Source organism: Oreochromis aureus, linkage group 14 (assembly GCF_013358895.1).
Source record: "Oreochromis aureus strain Israel breed Guangdong linkage group 14, ZZ_aureus, whole genome shotgun sequence".
Taxonomy (NCBI): domain Eukaryota; kingdom Metazoa; phylum Chordata; class Actinopteri; order Cichliformes; family Cichlidae; genus Oreochromis; species Oreochromis aureus.
Window position 1 is genome coordinate 13,252,084 of NC_052955.1, and position 18,684 is coordinate 13,270,767.

The window sequence follows — 18,684 nt, forward strand, 5'->3', positions numbered from 1 at the left end:
TAGACATGAACTCCTCACGTTTTATTCAATGAAATATCAAGTACTCTGGCTCCAAGGTTCAGTTTCTCTGATTTATCTGACTTCCAACCACAAGAGCAGAGTTAAAGATGGATAAGGGGTTAGTGAAACACTGATGTGCAGCAGCGCCAATCACATTCGCACAGGCACAGCACTCACACTCCCTCAGATTGGCCTCTCACTGTGGAGTAATGAGAGGTGTGATGTGTGAGGGAGGAGTGGGTGAGAAAGGGACAGAAGGTCTGAGAGAGAGTTGGGGAGAGAGAGAGAGATGCAGAGGTAGTTGAGGGGGCTGTGTTTGGAAAGCGAGCGATCACGGTAAAAAGATTATTTTTTTATTTGTTTTTTTGGCTCTTGTCTTCAGACTGACGTATGAGTACAACTCAAACATTATGTAATTCAGGCACGATTCACTCAACCAAAACAAACCCTCATTACAGACAAAGAGGTTTCCAGCAAGATCTGTTTCACTAACATTAAAACTAAAGCCCAATCTACACATGTATCTCAGGTAGAGATTTATTGTATGGTTTTACACAATTTTTTTATACCATCAGTAAACCCTAGATTTGATTTTCCTTTAATTATTTAAAAAAAAAAAAAACCCAGCTTTCAATAGATGACAAATTCATGTTATCACCCAAAGTGACCATGAAGTTAAATTAGCACCATACTACAGCAGGTCTGGAACTAGAAACAAAACCAGAATATTATTAACCTTCAGGGTGATGATTTATTGCTATGCTGTTTTATTGGTTTGTAATAGTTTTATCTAGGTGCACCTAATAAGCTGTCCATGGAATGTATATACATCAGAAAATAGTGCAGGAGTAGTCTGCCTTTGTACTATTGCAGACTAGGGCTGTTTATCATTTCAGAGTGCTGGAGCCAACACAAAACCTGAGTTTCTGTGCTGGTCATAAAAGTTATCTGAGAATCTTGTCTAGTTCATGTTTGGTTAAATAGTTCAAGTTACTATTGGGCTGGTCGTTATGGGCTATTCCTTCCCTGTACACTTGTCACATCAGCATGGTTTGCTGACATTTATTCACCAATAAGAAGTCAGACTCATTTCTGGTAGAAGCTGGAGTTCACCAGGTTAGTGGTAGTTGTGGAGGGTTTTAGGCTTGATGGTTTCCATGGCCCGCGGGGTTGGACCGCTGTACTAGGAGGCTAAGGGGTAGCACCGATGCCTGCCAGTATTTTTATGGACACTTGTTGCTGCAGATGCATTTCAGCGAGTGCAAAAGAACAAAAACAGGACTGATGGACGATTGTCGGCTATTTAGAGCCATTTCCTTCATTTTTAATAATGTGGCTTTGTCTGTAATCATAAAATAGTTCCTTAACAAGCCTAAAAAATTTGACATTTGAAGATGACTTGCTGCCAACATTGTCCATATTACTGGTGATAAATATTTATTAGGGGTGACAACTTTAAGTGGAATTCTTCTGATGATAATTTTAACATTTATTTATATATTTATCAAACCATTAGTTTGTTCACCTCTACTATTTTTTTTCACCTTGCTCCTCCAAATAGTTTGTGAGACAATTATAGACAATACAATTCACCAAGTGTTTGAAGCTGTGTCAAATCTGCTTGTGTTAAAGGAGGAATTAAAGAGAGAGACAAAGCGAGGGAGATTGAACGATAGACGGTGAGGCGGTAAAAGACTCACTACTGCTCAGCACTAACCAACATAGCACACTGTACAGATCCCACCCTCAGGCTTTCTTTGTCATTAGACACACACATACTCACTCATATAAAGTGAGAGGCACCATTAACATATGCTCTTAAGAGTGTAATTAGGCTGTCCCCAAGCAGGTTTTAAACTGTTGTGCAGACATCTGCACAGCACACACACTTATCTCAGCCAGACAGCAAATGCCAGCCGCTATATTTCAGCCTTTTATCTCTGTTCGAATATTTTTGGGGTCTGGGAGGGGGGCTCCAAAGAAAAAGAAATTGTTTATTTTAATTCAATTAGCTAGTTTGCAATCAAAGGTGAAGAAATTGTTCTCTCCTTGGAGTTCTGAAAGGTTAATTGTTCTTGCTCTTGGCAGGTCAAGTTTGTAAGTGTAATTGAAGCAGAGCCACACAGGTGGAGGCTGGGGTGTAATGGGCCACAGCGGGTAATGCAGTGTACTCAGGCTGGAGCTCACATTGCATATCCAGATTTAAATGTCAGGCAGTTTTACCTTTATATATCACTTGCATGCTGCTCCTCTAAACCTTATATGTTGTGTTGTGTTGAAAGCATCATGTTTTTTAGAGAAGACAGATCATTTTCATAGAGGCTGACTAAATAACTGTCCACAAAAGTCTGTGTGGTATGAAAGACTCAAAGCACTTTCCTCCTGGAAAGTAATTTCCCGGTGACTTTTAGGCACCAACAACTGGGTGTGTTCCTCTTCTGTGAGGGTGTCATGACTAACTCGATAAAACCTTTCCTTAATCGATACAAAATGCAGGTAGGTCGGCGCTGCTTCAGGGTGCCCCATTTGACCATCAGTTTTTATCACTTGGTCGAAGACATTACACTCTGCTAAAGGCCTTGAATGCATCCCCACACACTATGCCAAAAGGTTATTAAACCCCGGGCCAACCTGTCTCAAGAATTAAGGGATGCATCAGTCGCGAGCTAACTCCAGCCTTTACTCTGTGTTTTGCCCTGCTATTTAATTTGAAGTGGCTCTATGGGATATTTGTGCATGTCCCCATGCACACACCTAACCTCCACCCACTTTGCCTCCATTAAAGCCCCGGGCCAAACTAGGGTTTCGTTGACCAGGTTCTGTATGTAGCCTGAGTCCACCATATCCTGGCTGAGGGAGGGTGTTGGAGGGCCAGCGACATGGAACACTTGTCCCACCTCCATCCACACACACTCTTGCCGGACATATCCCAGTCGTCCGTACTTCCAGCAGTCCTGCCCTGATCCTCGTGCAACTCCCGGTGAGTGAGGTGTGCCATCTTTAGCGGTGGGACCTGCAAAGAGACAGAGAGGTGGGAAGGGTAGATGATGCTGGTGGCGGGCCTCAATGGTGATGCATTCCGCAGCTGCCTCCATGGAGCCGGGACCAGCCAACTACTCGTGGTTGCAGCTGCCCCAGGCCGACTGGTCGGTTGTAGCGGACCCACTCTGTTGTGTCCACTGGGAGCCTCTCCATGAAATGCTCGAGCAGCAAAGCCTCTCCTTTGGTTGAGCCAGGCTGCAGCCACCTGGCGAGGGCAGATCTGCTGGCCCCATCAGGTCTCCCTGGAAACTGCGGCGATGGTCTTTCGGTGTGAGCTCCAGCCGATCCAGTATCGCCTGGTGAACACACTGGAAGCTGACCTTTACCATTGTGGGGAGGCTCAGCGCCGCCACATGTACCTTGCTGACCACTGTGGTACCAGATCCTCCAACACTCTGGTCCGGTGCTCGGCCAGGTGCTGCAACTGGTCAAACTGTTTCCGGTGCACCATCGCCTGCTCCATATGCATGGCAGCTAGCTTCACCACCATATGGGCCAGCCCCTTCAATGGCTGCGCCAGTCGCTGGTCCATCATCCTTCACCGGACTGGGTTTTGGTCCCATTGTGGTATGCAGTACCCGAGGCACACAGCATGGGTGCTTTTATTTGCCATACTTTCTTTTCTTGCGCAACTTTCACGCTGCCTTGTCCCCTTACAGCACACAGCTCTCTTTTCAGGTCCCTGCATCCAACTGAAATAGGGAAGGCATGACCAGGTGATGGAAAACAACGTTGTAGGTCATCCTCCCCTGATACCACACCCTAAACCCACTGCTCCACCCCTCCCCTGCAGCTGAGCTACAAACCACACTGTGCCCACAGTCTGTTCCACTGTTTATTTATTTTAGGTAATCTTGGTTTGTGAGCAAATTGTGGAACAAGGCTCAAATGAGACATGTACCTCTCCTGTTTTTTGAAGTCTTTGTGTTTTACTGTACGTCATGATGATATCAGTTCTCTTCCACACTTGCTAAAATGATTTCAAAGATAGGGGTTATAAATACTGTTTCCACTGCTTTTAAGGAACAATACAGTGGCACTATGTGCCTTACCACACTGCAACATTCAGAAAATCTCATTGCTAACACTTTTAAGTCCCGCCTCAGTTCATGTGCCAATCAGCTATCTTCTCCCTATGAAGGACGAATCCTTTCTTCCTTCCCTTTTCATGCTTTTTGTCTTACTTCCCTCTCTACTCTCAGAGTTAGCCCTGAGGATTTACTCTTTGCTTATTAATCACCCTCTCTCTTTTTTTTATCACTTCCAGTGTTCTTTTTGAATCTTGCACTGCAAATTTGCATATTCAAAAACATGTTGCATATAAAAACACGCATATACAAACTGTCGGTTTTCCTCCTATATTTAGCCCTTTTCCCCACTGTTTTCCTGCACTAAGGCTGCTTTGATGCACGTGCAGTGTTTGTGTGTTTAAAGGCTCTGGTTATGAATAGCGGCTGATAGACCTAAAGGTCACATTTCAGATTCCAATCTCCATCTAAACTTGGCCAACTTAGGACTGAGGAGATTGGTGCTTGGTTGAAATGTCTCTGACTCAGCTGGCTCTCAAATTAGGAGGATGAATCAGAATTCACTCTTTGGGGGGAGCCTTTTTTTTTAAGTGTTATTTGAAAATGAGAAAATGCCATGCATTTGCCCAGAGGGGGTGGAATATTTCTGTGACAGAAAGCAGAGTGGAGTGAGCGTCAGCGGTGCAATCAATTCTGCAGCTGAGAAACTGTGTGAAAGTTGGAAAATGAGGGAAAGACAGAAAGGAAATTTGACGCAGTACCATACACTTGAAAGTAGTCAAGCACACGCAAACCAAATCTCAAACTGGTGTGTCCTCATTGACATTTACTTAGCATTAGTCTTTATATACACTGCAGTTCATTTTGTATTTATCAATCATTCTGATGGATCTTCATCATAAGGATTAGGGACAGGGAATGCTATGCTTCCTCAGTAGAGACGGAGCTGTGAATAGCATTGATCTGTGAAAGCTAACCCCCGTAGCCCCAGCCACTTTCCGTCTCCATTTTCCCATTGTTCAGTTTTCCCTGCAGCTGTTTACTTCTACACCCTCCTCATCCTACTCCCATGCATTTTCCAGAGTAAACACTTTCCTCCCTGCCTGTCTTCTTCCTCTCTTCTGCCTCACTTCTGTCTTCTCTTCTTGCCTGCGCCTCTTCAACCCCCCCTCCGGTTTTTCATCTTCATTGCTCATTCTCCCTATCGCTCTGTATCTGTGTCCTTCTCTCTCTTTTTTTTCCCACCCCCCTCCCCATCTCTTTAATACACAGCCGCTTCACCACTAAACCTACGCCCACCCCACCCCATCCCTCCGCCACCCTGTCTGCGAGCAATGTAGGCTACCTCCGTGGAGACCGGCTGGTGCGGCTTTTTTATTCACACTCACCTAACCTCTTCCTCTTTCCTTTCACAGCATTTCCTTTTACCCCTGTTTGCATCTTTTGCTGTATTTTTTTTTTCCTCTCTGTTTTTGCCTCTTGCAACCAGTCGGCACCACTAGACCACTTGAAGCCTTCATCCCTGTCTTTTTAGCCTCCCTCTTTCTGACTATGCATTCAGATGGTGTCGCATGGCTGTCTTTAGAACTGTTGCAAATCAGGACAGATCTCTCCAACAGATGCTGGAGGTCAGGTGGAGGGAGTCTCCTCGCACAACCCACTGCATCACGTACCCACATGCAGTGTGCAGTTGTAGATGTGCTCTGCCTGTCTAATAGGATCTTAGTCTCTCAACGTTATTGCTTAACTGTTACACTCGCATTTGCACTGATTCTCAAGTGTACGTTTGAGCTAAAATTTGCACCTACTCCTTCTTACAGGTGGGTTCAGATCGCTTGTCCACGCCTTTCTATCGACTGGGGCACTGCCTTCTCCAAACCCCTTCTCTCTCCATATGAGGTAAGCATCAACCTTACAGCCTCTCAACAAGCCGCTAATCGCTTTTCATACAAGTGTCACACATTTCACACACACACACACAGACCTTCCTGTCTGCACATAACCTGACTGATGTCGTGTTGAAGCCTTCATCAAAGTGCAGAAGGAGAAAGTTACATTGTTAAGTGATTTTTCAAGTTGTATAAGACTCATCAAGGCCTTGCTTGTGCTGGAGATGAAGAATTATGTCTAGTTCTTCCTCCCTCTTCCTCTCCCTGCCATAAAGCACGCCAGCACACGCATATAAAACACCATCAGCAGCAGACTAGCCCCCCCTGCTGGCTGCAGAACCATATAGACACCCCCCACCCCTTTCAGCTATCTTGTTTTTCTAAAGGGAGAGAAATGGATCGGACAGCATCCCATAAAGATCCATTTCAAAGCATGTGTTTGTTTGTCTGCAGCTGTTGTAGCAAAAAGAAAGCAGGCTTGTTTTGTGATGAGCTTGGCAGTTATGTCACATTATGCTGTTATGTGACCTCACTGGTTAGCACTTGAAGTCAACTATTAATTCGTTCAACAATTTTTTTTCCCTCAGATGTATGCCACTGATTTGAATACTGAAATGGCTGCAAGGGGAATTGCTGTCTTGAATATTGGATTGTGATTTGAAATGGCTGCTGTTATATTCAGACTACACATCTTTGTGCGCCGCACACGACGTGAAAGCACTTAGATTTCAGAACGGGGCCATTAAGAATAATGATAGCATTCACCTTAGAAGAAAAAGTAATGGTTATTTTGCATTGTTTTTGACTGAGGTCTATAACGGCGCATGCGAAGACGGAAATTCGCCCTGCTGTAATGAGGAAAGCAGCAATCTGTTTTCTTAAGCCCTTTGTGCTACAGTTTGCTTTGCTCTCCCCGCCAGCTATTTGGGAACGATGTTTGTGCATTTAAATAATTTGGTGCTGCTCTTGTGTCTGTATATGCGCGCTTGTGATAAGTCTTAATTCACCCGCATCTCATACCTATGAGTGTTACACGTCTCGGTGCGCTATGCTTTTCACTGTGGCATTTAGGAGGAAGATGAAGAGGAACGAGATGGGAGGGTGAAGTGAGCAAGGAGATTTATTTTCAGTGCGTCTCATGTTATATTTATAGTCAATAAGACACACTTGGCTCTCCTGTCAGAGCAGGGATTAGCAAGAGAAGCTAGCTTCCACAGAGAGAGGCAGTTGGTGTGAGAGGGGAGAGAACGAGAGCAGTGGGGAAAAGAGAGAGAAGCGAGAAACTGATTGAATAAGGGGTAGACGAGAGGAGGAGACTCTGGTAGAAGGCTGCCTGGAGAAAGGAAGGGATGGTTACTCTGTAGTGTTTTTATTTTTTTGATAGATTGTGTTTTAAAATCTGGATATGGAGAAAGTTATTTTGCCTGAAAAACACATATTTATGAGATTTTTTAACATAGCTGGGATGCAATTATATCTTAAAAAAGAAAGAAAGAAGCTTTATTAAGTTTCCAGTACTTTCTTTTAAAGAAAAATAATGTTTTTACTTCTGGTTTTATTCAGAAAACTTAAGCCTTTGGGTAAGCGAACCGAACACTGCCTTGTCGGTTTGGGTGCGCGCTATACTAACGAACGACAGTCACAAGCTGCGCAACAGTGATGAATTATGTCGCACTAGAAGAAAGATTTCATCACTTTGAAGCTGAATTTTTCATGTCTCCTTTGAACTAAATTCTCTAACGGGTGTATTTGGAGTTTTATAAAATTTCTATGACTTGTTTTCTCATCATAATTCCATACATCATCGGAATTATTCCAAATAGTTCAAAGCTGAAGTTAGGTCTTGGCATCTAAACAGCTTGAAAGATGAACGAGTACTCGGATAAATGAATAAATGAACACTCAAATGATTTGTTCTTTCATTCAGAACGCTTGTTATGTATGCTTTTACTTTCGCTCGGAATCAGTATTCACAGGCATTTCTCTTCCATATGGAGCAGTCTTCACTTAAGTCACAGCTCTGTCATGCCACTGTTGTTGTTCCTCTCTAACAGCTGTTGTAGCGTTCAGTGCAGCTGCATAGGGATAACATGACAACTCTGCCTGTTATCCAAGCTTAATATTATGACACCTGTCTTGTCGGTATAGTCAGTCTGTTGTGTCTTCTCATCACTCTGTGGTTTCCTGCCGCTTGTTTGTCCAAAACGCTGAAAACTGCAGATACAGTACTAGGTGACAGTGAAAATCAGCGGAATCATGTACCATAACACCTTGGAGGGTGCCATTATTGCACCTTTTGCTTATCGGGTTTCTTGTCCTTTTTTGATTTGGTTCTGATTTGTCACTCTCTCGCCATCTGTATTTCTTGGTATCTTTCAGGCAGCTGTTGCTTTACAAGAGGTAGGCTGGAAGGAAGTCTACCCCATGGACTTCTACTCCAATCAGAGCCTGGGTCCGTGGGCACCTAACCACCCTGACAACCAACCTGTGCGGCCTGCTCGTAGACAGACCCAGGTGAATAGGGCTGGGAGATAAAAAAAAGAATGAGTGACGGGTGGGGAACGCTGATAAAAAGCGATTACACACTGTTCAACTCATGCTTGATGGTCTTTATCAGAATGTCACCACACTGACACCCAGTGGCACCGTGACAACAGGACATGTATCTCGACATCTCTTTGTAAGGCGTGGCTATGACCTTGACCTTGATGTTCCTTTTACCTATTAAAAATGAAGAAGGATGCATAGATATTGATTTAATTACTGCTCTGTGGATACAGTAGCCGTATTTCCCAGTATTACCATTTGTATGTCTGAGGTAGGTACTGTCACCGCTCCAAGTGTTAATGCTATCCCTCTTCCTGCCTGCAGAAAAAAGGCTCGGAGCCAGCCATTCCTGCCAAGCACTGTGAGCAGAACCAGTGCGCCCCCTGTGGCTGCCAAGGGGAATGACACATCGTGACCAGCGCTGTCTTTAACTCGTGTGTCTGCATCTGCTAATAAGCAGAGGGAGGTCAGACCAGAAGAGGAAAAATGGGAATTTCAGTCAGTCTAACTTCAGAGGAGTTTTCAGCTTCTTTTTCAAATAGATTGGGAGTTATATATATGGCTTCTAATCTTACAGGACAGCAGATCAAACTAAAATGTTTCCATTATTTATTTTATTTTTTTGCATGTATTCTGGTTTAAAAATACATGCAAGTGAGAGAATATCTTACATTTTCAGGCTCTTGCATGTTCATGTCAGTCTGATTGTTATGACGAAGCTGCTTCCTGCTGTGCTACGAAATGAATTCTGCCTGCAAAGGGGAAATATGTGGGCCTTTCTGTAATGGAGATTCTTCTTTTATGATTGTTCCAAAAGAAAGCGTGAGATGACCTTGAGCATGCTGTAAGGAATTAAGTGTCTGCCAATGTGGGTGGCTCTAGTCAAATGCAATCCACTTGGGCGAAGCACTGTAAACTGACACTTAAAATGAGATTCGCTTTATGCTGCGTTTTAAAAACAGCCGACCACATTGTAGGAAGCACTTTTGTACGCTCAGCGTGTCATTTTGTGTTTTTCATACTTTCACATTTTCTGCCGATATGTGAGCAGTTGAGATGCGACCTGACCCTGTTTTGCTTTCTTGTTTTTGTGGTGAAATTGTGAAAACAGTAAATCAGAAATGAAACCTTTCTTGTTGGGAGCAGGTTTTTTTCCCCCTAAATGCAGTGCTGTTCTGAAGCTATGAGCCTGTTTTTAAAGCTGAGTGGTATGAGTTCCTAGATGCGTGCAGAGCTAGTCACGACTGCTCTCCATTCTCATTATTTATTGATGGTGGAGTCTGTCAATAAATAAATAAATAATCCTCCTATTGCTGTTTGGCCGTTACAGCAAAAACTGATTGACAGAAGCCCACCGTGGCCTCAGCTGATCCCAAGAACCCTCCCCAGGTGGCAGCACAGTGTGACAGGTGATCTTTGGAGAGTTTTAATTCTAAACAACTACCCAGCTTCTCCAATCACATCCTCACTCTGCTTTCCACCTTTGTATCACTTCAACAGCAAATGCCAGTGAGATAGAGCGATACTGCCAGACATATCCGGGATGCGTCACGTGTCCCGCTAGCAGCTACATTTTTTAAGAGCTCAGTATTTGCCACAGTACCGTGTGTTATGCATAGCAGTCGGGAATAAATTATTGGCCAGCAGAGCTCTCTTTCAGCTGATGTTCGATTTATATTCTAGTTTGTTCTGTCACAGGCAAAGAAGGAGGAATGTTAACAATCTGCCCTTTCCTCCTCTAATAACCCTTCAGGTTTGTTATCCCAGTCTAAAGATTTGTCATGATTTAAATAAAAAATGATTTACTGATTACAACATAAATAAAAGGGTTTTTTGGTTTTTTTTTTAAAGACAGATCATATACATTGAACTTTATGGTTGTAAATTTAACCATACTAGAAACGAGCTAGGAAAAAAAAAATTAATATTTAATATCCAGCCATTTACTTTCTGCTGCTTATCTGATTTAGGGTCACAAAGGTGATGTAGCCACTCACAGCTAGGGCGAGAGGCGCTGTGCCGCCTCGACAGGTTGCCAGTCTGTCTACTGCATGGTAACACAGACAACACTCAACATTCACACACATGGCAGGTTTAGAATTGCTGATTAGCCTAACATGCATGTATCTGGACTGTGAAGGGGTATCAAGAGAGAAGCCTGGTATGGGGACAAGATGCAAACTGCACATAGAAAGAACCCAGGTGCTTCTTGTTGTGGGGCAATAGTGCTAACCACTCCACCACCACCATGCCTCCCTTATATTTAAATACAAAATTGTTAAATTAGATCATTATTACTTTCTTAGTCAAGTAAACTTAAAAAATTATGACGACCTCAAATACTGACTGCTGAAATCAGATACTGCTGAGATCAGTCTTGTGATCTAAACTTCATCAAAGATGATGGCAGTTAGTGAAACGGGACAAAAACTGGTTCACAGGTTTTGTAATGTTTGGTAACGCCGCCTCACCTCCCTGCTTATAGACCCCTTAAAAAAAAGTATGTGAAGAATCTGTTAGAATTTAGAGTAAGAAATGAAATATTTTTATATTTGCAATCCACTGTATTTATTAGCCATTTACAAGTTTTATAAAACACCAGTTTCCACACAGGGAATATTTTTCTAAATAAAGTTCATACAGTGGCTTGCAAAAGTATTCGGCCCCCTTGAACTTTCCCATATTTTGTCACATTACAGCCACAAACATGAATCAATTTTACTGGAATTCCACGTGAAAGACCAATACAAAGTGGTGTACACGTGAGAAGTGGAACGAAAATCATACATGATTCCAAACATTTTTTACAAATAAATAACTGAAAAGTGGGATGTGCGTAATTATTCAGCCCCCTGAGTCAATACTTTGTAGAACCACCTTTTGCTGCAATTACAGCTGCCAGTCTTTTAGGGTATGTCTCTACCAGCTTTGCACATCTAGAGACTGAAATTCTTGCCCATTCTTGTTGTACATTTTAACGCATACTGCGTGTTATTAGAAGGTGGGCAGGGAGAATATTGGGGCAACAACAGGGCATGTATAGAAATCCAGATGGGTTTGTGTTCCAGTGTTTGCTCCTGTGTCTCTGTTGTTTTCCTCTTTCTCTCTCTCTCTTTTCTCCCGCTACCATTTATTGGATTACATTAGAACAGAAAATAAATGATTTCAGGTTTACATTGCCTGTGATCAGAACTTCTGTCAGAGGACACCGTGACTCTGGGAGCTGCAGGCTACAAAGGTGGGGAATTTATAAAGACAATATGAAGGAGAAAAACTGTGTTTTGATGTTTGGATGAAGAGACTGCTGATTTCTTGTTGAAAACTGTGCAACAGTATACTTGTGGTGAAGTTTGCATGTGCCATGTTTCGATTTCAGAAGAATATGTGGAAAAAGGAGAGGTCAGATGCTGTCACTGTGCAAGATGTTTCTGCATAACACTGGACATTTCTGGATCATTTTCCCCACTGCATGTGTATGGTGGTGGCAGCATCAAGCTCTTGTCGCTTCCATTTCTGGATTTTGCTAAGAAGCATCAAATCTGATACAATGATGGAAAGCAAATACAGGGAACAAAGGTTACTGCTCTATTGAGGACAGAATTAGAAAAGTGAACAGCTAAATTTGTCAAAGCAGGCTTATTATGTAAAGTTTCAAATGCTGTAATTGGAATGGTATTTCTTTGAATTAGTTTGATTAAAATGGTTTCAAAAAAAAAAGATTGAGCTCTTCTTCAATCTATTTAATCTGAAAACGTCTTGATTAAATCACTCTTCAGCATCTGGGGAAATTTGAACAATAAAGGCTGATGTCTAGAATGGGCAGACTTTCAGTCTGTAGGGGAGACAAGGCTGGTAGAACAATGTGAAGGAAGGTTGCTAATTGCAGCAAAAGGTGGTTCTACAAAGTATTGACTCAGGGGCTGAATAATTACGCACACCCCACTTTTGCAGTTATTTATTTGTAAAAATGTTTGGAATCATGTATGATTTTCGTTCCACTTCTCACGTGTACACCACTTTGTATTGGTCTTTCACGTGGAATTCCAATAAAATTAATTCATGTTTGTGGCTGTAATGTGACAAAATGTGGGAAAGTTCAAGGGGGCCGAATACTTTTGCAAGCCACTGTATATATAGCTAACAAAATCATTTTTAATCAGCGAGTGAAGATTATTATTTGATTATTTAACTGTAACAAATTATCAGTTTACAGGTTTGTAAATGATGGTCATTAGGAAATGTTACCAAAAAGCACCAGACATTGTTGTAGTTTTTTGTGAGGATAAACTAAATCATCAATAATAACTTTTTTTCTGATGCATTTAAATCCTTAGAGTAACAAATTACATTTACAGCTTCTACATGAAATGTGGTGTATCAATACCATGATAATAATAATATCACCTTTATGCCCATCACCTCAAATTTACATAAGAATTAAACATACTAAATATATCATTTGAAATTTGACACTTTCTAGTTTGATTTTTAAGCACCTTATACTTCATTTTGCTTTTGCTTCATTTTCCCTCATAAAGACGATTTATTTTTTTTAATGTTCAAAGCTAATGCTTAGTTTTATACGTAAAAGGTCCAAATAACTAGGAGAAATTAAAAATGGATTCCAAACAAGGGCGTTGGTCTGAGGATGTTAAAGACTTTTTATTGCTCTTGAAGTATGCTCTAAATTTGATTAAATATTCCCCTGGGATGAGTCCCCGTGTGTTTCTTGTGTTGTATACGGAAATCAAATACTTAAAAGTAAATTTATGAGTATTTGGATGCAAGATTACAGTTCACAAAACCAAATGAAAACTAGATGTGAAAAAAATGTAGTAAAACCAAAGCTTTAGACAAATCCCAAAATGGAAAGGATATTTGTATAAGAAATGCTAAAAACATCATTTTTTAACAGTTTGGTTTTAGCTAAAAAAAAATTTATTATAAAGGAACAACACTTAAGAGGGTTAAAATTCCTTTTTATTTTTGTCTTGACAAATTCAACCAAACATTTTAACAATAACAAACATATATGAAAGAAGCAAATTCTCTCTATAAACTAACCAGTCTAAAAAGAGAAGCTGAAATGATGAAAAACACAAACCTGTTACAACCCCAATTCTGAAAATGTGTAAAATGTAAATAAAAACAGAATGCAATGATTAGCACATCATAAATCCATATTTTATTCACCCTGCATTGTGTCTTGGAAATCACTGCATGGGCTGTGAATGGTACAGCAGATAGTAGTGATGATACTGTAATGTTACGGTGTGGATGGAATAGCACACTCTGTGAACAGAATTTGCTGTACAATCCACAAATATGAAGATGATCCAGAAATACTGCCATCTTCTGTGGACCAAGGCTAATTTTAAATGAACTGAGACAAAGTGGAAATAGTTTTATGGTCAGACACATTATTTTGAAATCAGACCGATCAAATTTCAAATTGAAATTTGAAACTCTTGTTATCAGCTCTCAGTCTCAGCAGCTGGAATCCTATATTACAAGAGTAGAGCATTCCCCGTCCAAAAGCCCGCAGCTGGTTTCTTCAGTTTACAGGCTTTTACAGACTGTTGTTAAAAGACGAGGGAAAGCTACACTGTGGTAAAAACACAGGCTTGTGCCAGCTGTTTTGAAAAGTGTCAAAAACAATTTAATACTTTTCTTAAAATTCTACATTTTCTCAGTATAAATATTTCACATGTTTTCTGTGTTTTTTGTGGAAAAAATGTGGGTTTATGAGATTCCCAATCATTGCATTCTGGTTTTATTTATGTTTTAAACATCATGCCAACATTTTCACAGTTGGGATTGTATTATTCTAGTTGGCTGTAACCGTTTCAAAACATATTGTGATAGCTTAATTTGTGCACATAGCTGCAAGGCTTTGGGGGAGGTAGACCTGAAAGTCAATGAGCTTCTCATGCACAGCTCTGCCAGCCTCTCCCAGTCTGACCTGTTACCTCAAGTACATTTTCTTCCATGCCAAAAGCTGAGTGACCACAAAGGGGCACTGTTTGCACAGCTTATTTGCATTCTTTTAAGCCATTCAAGTCACTTTTCACTTTTCATACTAGAAGCTGTGCACTGCATGATCGCACGTGATTACGTGTACTTGGTGGAGTGCAAGTACCCAGTGTGCTTTTGGTTGCTGGTGTGTGCAATTATTTTCCAGACGTGGAGGGAATTTGACTCCACGCTCCTTCATCCTGCTTGGCATCCCTTCTGCCCTGAGTGTGCTTGCCATCGCACTTTGTTTTGTGTCAACATCGAGTGTCTGGTCCCACGGAGAATTTATGACGTATTTATTATGGGTCTTATGACTACACAGGCCACACGATTTAGTTATCCTGGACAACAGGTGCTCAGGTCACGTACCATGCGCAGTGATACTGATGTAACCTGACTGGACGGTTAGCTGGTTGCCATTGGTGCCCGGCATTTGTTTGTGTAGCCCGCAGTGAGTGAGCAGTGATGTGACTCAAAAGTCATCAGTTAATGCACTCTCGACAACCACTCATCATTCAGAAGCCGAAGATTGATTGAAAACACATTTTTAGTAACTCTGAACTATCTACCTGGGTTAATGTTTTTGGGATTTTTTTTCTCTCTATGTGAAAGCAGAGAAAAACATGTCAGCACCTGTGATGTATTTAGTCATTGTTTCTCTTATCTAGGGAAAGGCTGAGTCACAGATGGCTCATCCGGCCTTTATTTTCACCAGCCCCAACACCTTAATGCGTTTTAGGCAACTCACAGAGTAAACTCATTTTTCGTCTTTTTCATATCGCTTATTTGTTTCTTCTTATTTCTGTCCAAAAAGGTAATCAGGTGTAAGTAGGGGAGGGGGTTAGAGGCTTATGGCTTATGGCACCACAACAAAAATAAAAATGAAGAGGAGTAGATTTGCTTTGCAAGTTTGATTTTGTATGTTCTTTTTTTTCATACCAGTTTGTCTTTGATGTACATTTTAACGCATACTGCGTGTTATTAGAGGGTGGGCAGGGGGAGGTGGGGCAGTAGAGGGCATGTATATAAAATCCAGATGGAGTTTGTGTTCCAGTGTTTGCTCCTGTGTTTCTGTTGTTTTCCTCTCTCTCTCTCTCTCTTTTCTCCCGCTACCATTTATTGGATTACATTAGAACAGAAAATAAATGATTTCGTTTACATTGCCTGTATTTACTTCTGTCAGGACACCGTAGGTGGGCGAAAAACTGTTTATAAAGACATATGAAGGAGAAAAAACTGTGTTTTGATGTTTGGATGATGGAGACTGCTGATTTCTTGTTGTGTGCTGTGCAAAAGTATACTTGTGGTGTGACGGTGCATGTGCGATTTCGATTTCAGAAGAATAGCCCTCGAAAAAGGAGAGCCGCATGCTGTCACTGTGCAAGATGTTTCTGCATAATCTGGACATTTCTGGGATCATTTTCTTTACAGCATGTGTAAACCAAAACACAGCAAGGCTTGTCGTTTCCCATTTCTGGATTTTGCTAAGAAGCATCAAATCTGCAATACAATGAGGAAAGCAAATCCCTCGGAACAAAGGTTACTGCTCTATTGAGGACAGAATTACAAAAGTGAACAGCTAAATTTGTCAAAACAGCTTATTATGTAAAGTTTCAAATGCTGTAATTCTGAGTATTTCTTTGAATTAGTTTGATTAAAATGGTTTCAAAAAAAAAAGATTGAGCTCTTCTTCAATCTATTTAATCACGTCTTGATTAAATCACTCTTCAGCATCCCTGGGGAAATTTGAACAATAAAGGCTGATGTCTAGATCCTGCAGACTCGTTGTGTGTGGGGGAGACAAGGCTGCGCAACAATGTGAAGGAAGGTTGCTAGAAGGTTGAATAAGAGTCTTTTGTGGGAAAAAAAAAATAAGTGGTGTAAAGTGATGACTAATTCTGCGTGGGAGGTCAGCCTGTCCCTGATCATCTGGCCAAGCACCACCCATGCACAGGGCTGTCACAAAGTCACCTTCTTCCTCAACACGTCCACATCCTGCACTCTATTGTGAGTGTTTTCTTGTCCTCATTTCGTTCAGTTCTTTCTTATTCATTTTAGTGGGGGAAACCTGTTGAACAAATGAGGTACCGATTGTTGCAGTTTTCTTCTCTTTTTTGTTTATTTTTTTCAGGCCTTTTATAGCCATGCTGTGAGGACAAGCAAGTCCTATTAAAAACCTTCAAACACTTTTTGGCTTTTCATGAAAACATTATTTCATAATGGTTTATCAAGATTTTGATCGTCCAGGAGCAGCAACACCCATTTTATCTACAGTTCAGTCTAAACACGTGTAAATCTGGTCTCAGTATTTCTCCCAAAACCAAACTGAAAGATCATTTACATAATAAATCTTATTAACACTCTTTATGGTGCTAATGTACCTGTCTCTAATGATTACTTCCTTGATGTTTCTGAATCTGCATACTCACACTCTCTATACGGTTAGGTTTAACATGACTGCCTGGTTAGAGGTCATTGTCTAAAAGCTGGAGTAATCAATGACCTGTAGGAAGTTCTTTCAGTCACAGAGGAAATGAGTCAGTTTAAATTGATGGATCATCCAGTAGTTCGCCACAAACATACATCATGTAATTTTATCAGTATCTGTTATCTTTTAGTTAATAATATAACATATGGATTTGAATATTAATAAAACGCCCTGAACATTATTGAGTCTTTTTTTATGTACTTCAGCCATCTGCCTTGTGTCATTCATGAGCTAATGATGCTTTCTTAGTGAACGCTATGATTGTTATAATTATTGATGTGATGGCATTTGCATCTGATTATAAGTTAATCAACGGGAAATCCATTAAGGCAGTAGTAAGCATGCAGATTCACAATGAAAAGCGGACTAATTGCAGCTGGTTCGTCTTGGAAAATCACTCCCACAGTGACTAGGAGTAGACTCTTAAGAACTTTTTTTGGTTTTGATAGCATGCTGTAGTTATTAAGTTATTCTCACATGTTTCTTTCTTTGTTGCTGTGGTAGCTACTGAAAATAAGAATAAAACATTTCATATTTGAATGAACACTTGAAATCTAAACATAACTGTTGTCATGACAAAAGTTCTTATCTTGGCATTTTCAGTAGAGCCAGTAAATGTGTAAATAAATAAATAATTTAACATCACTGTTATTTGTCTGCTAATCTATTATGAATTTATATAAATGATTTCTTAGTAGTTTTGACACATTAAAAATAACACTGCATTTAAGTACATATGTGCTTTATTAAGATTTTCTTTAATAAAAATGTCTACGTCACTTATTGGTTTCTCATTAACAATGATTTGGAGAAAAGCTAATGGATGCAATAAAATTCTATTTAAAATATTTTTTTTTAATTACTTTTACCTTCAAAATATGATCATGTGCAATCTTTAAACAACAAACAGAAATAGGGGTATGGCTACATGCCTACAGGTACCGTGTGGATAAATGTAGACTTTAGGGCTAATTATTTGACCTTGAGTACATATAGCTGGGTTTTCACATAACCCTATGCAGCCCTGTGAAATACATCCCATGATTCATAAAACTATAGAAGCACATCTATGCACAGCTCCGTAAAAGTCCCACCACAGCATATCAGTCAGATTGAGGTCTGGACTTTGACTGCATCATTGCAACACCTTGATTCTTTTTGTTTTCAGTTATTATGTTTCTGATTTGCTGCTGTGCTCGGAGTCATTGTCCTCTTGCATGACTCATTTCCAACTAAGCTGTAGCTGTTGGACAGATGGCCTCACATTTGTCTCTTTGGTATACAGAGGAGTTTGTGGTCGGCTCAATGGCTGCAAGGTGCCCAGGTCCTGTGGCTGCAAAACAAATCCAAAACATCACCCCTCCACCAGTGTGCTTGATAGCTATTATATACATGTTTGTGTACTGTGGCTGAACATCTTCATTTTGGTCTCATTTTTCCAAAGAACATCGTTCCAGAAGTCTTTTGGTTTATTCAGATGCAACTTTGCAAATCAAAGTTTTGCTACCATGTTCTTTTATAACAGCAGATGCTGCCTCCTATGTAGCAACCCTTTTAAATAAGTCATAATTGTTCTGTTCTTATTGTATTGTCAAGATTTTTAGCTGTTTAACATGCTAACTGACACCTGTAGATTCTTAAATTCAGCTCAGTCAGTCATTCTACTTGGACACAC

The 18,684-nt window shown here is 40.7% G+C and overlaps 1 protein-coding gene across 2 annotated transcripts in view; it reads left to right on the forward strand.

Annotated features, from left to right (window-relative positions):
• dph1 (diphthamide biosynthesis 1) overlaps nt 1-9,638 on the forward strand; it is a 63,070-nt gene extending 53,432 nt beyond the window's left edge. For both annotated transcript variants that reach the window (XM_031759802.2, XM_039598331.1), the window contains 3 exons: nt 5,891-5,969; nt 8,339-8,473; nt 8,831-9,638. In XM_031759802.2, the coding sequence (XP_031615662.1) occupies nt 5,891-5,969; nt 8,339-8,473; nt 8,831-8,911 (295 nt within the window). In that variant the 3' untranslated portion in view covers nt 8,912-9,638. The remainder of the gene's footprint in view (nt 1-5,890; nt 5,970-8,338; nt 8,474-8,830) is intronic.
• The last annotated feature ends 9,046 nt before the right edge of the window (nt 9,639-18,684 follow it).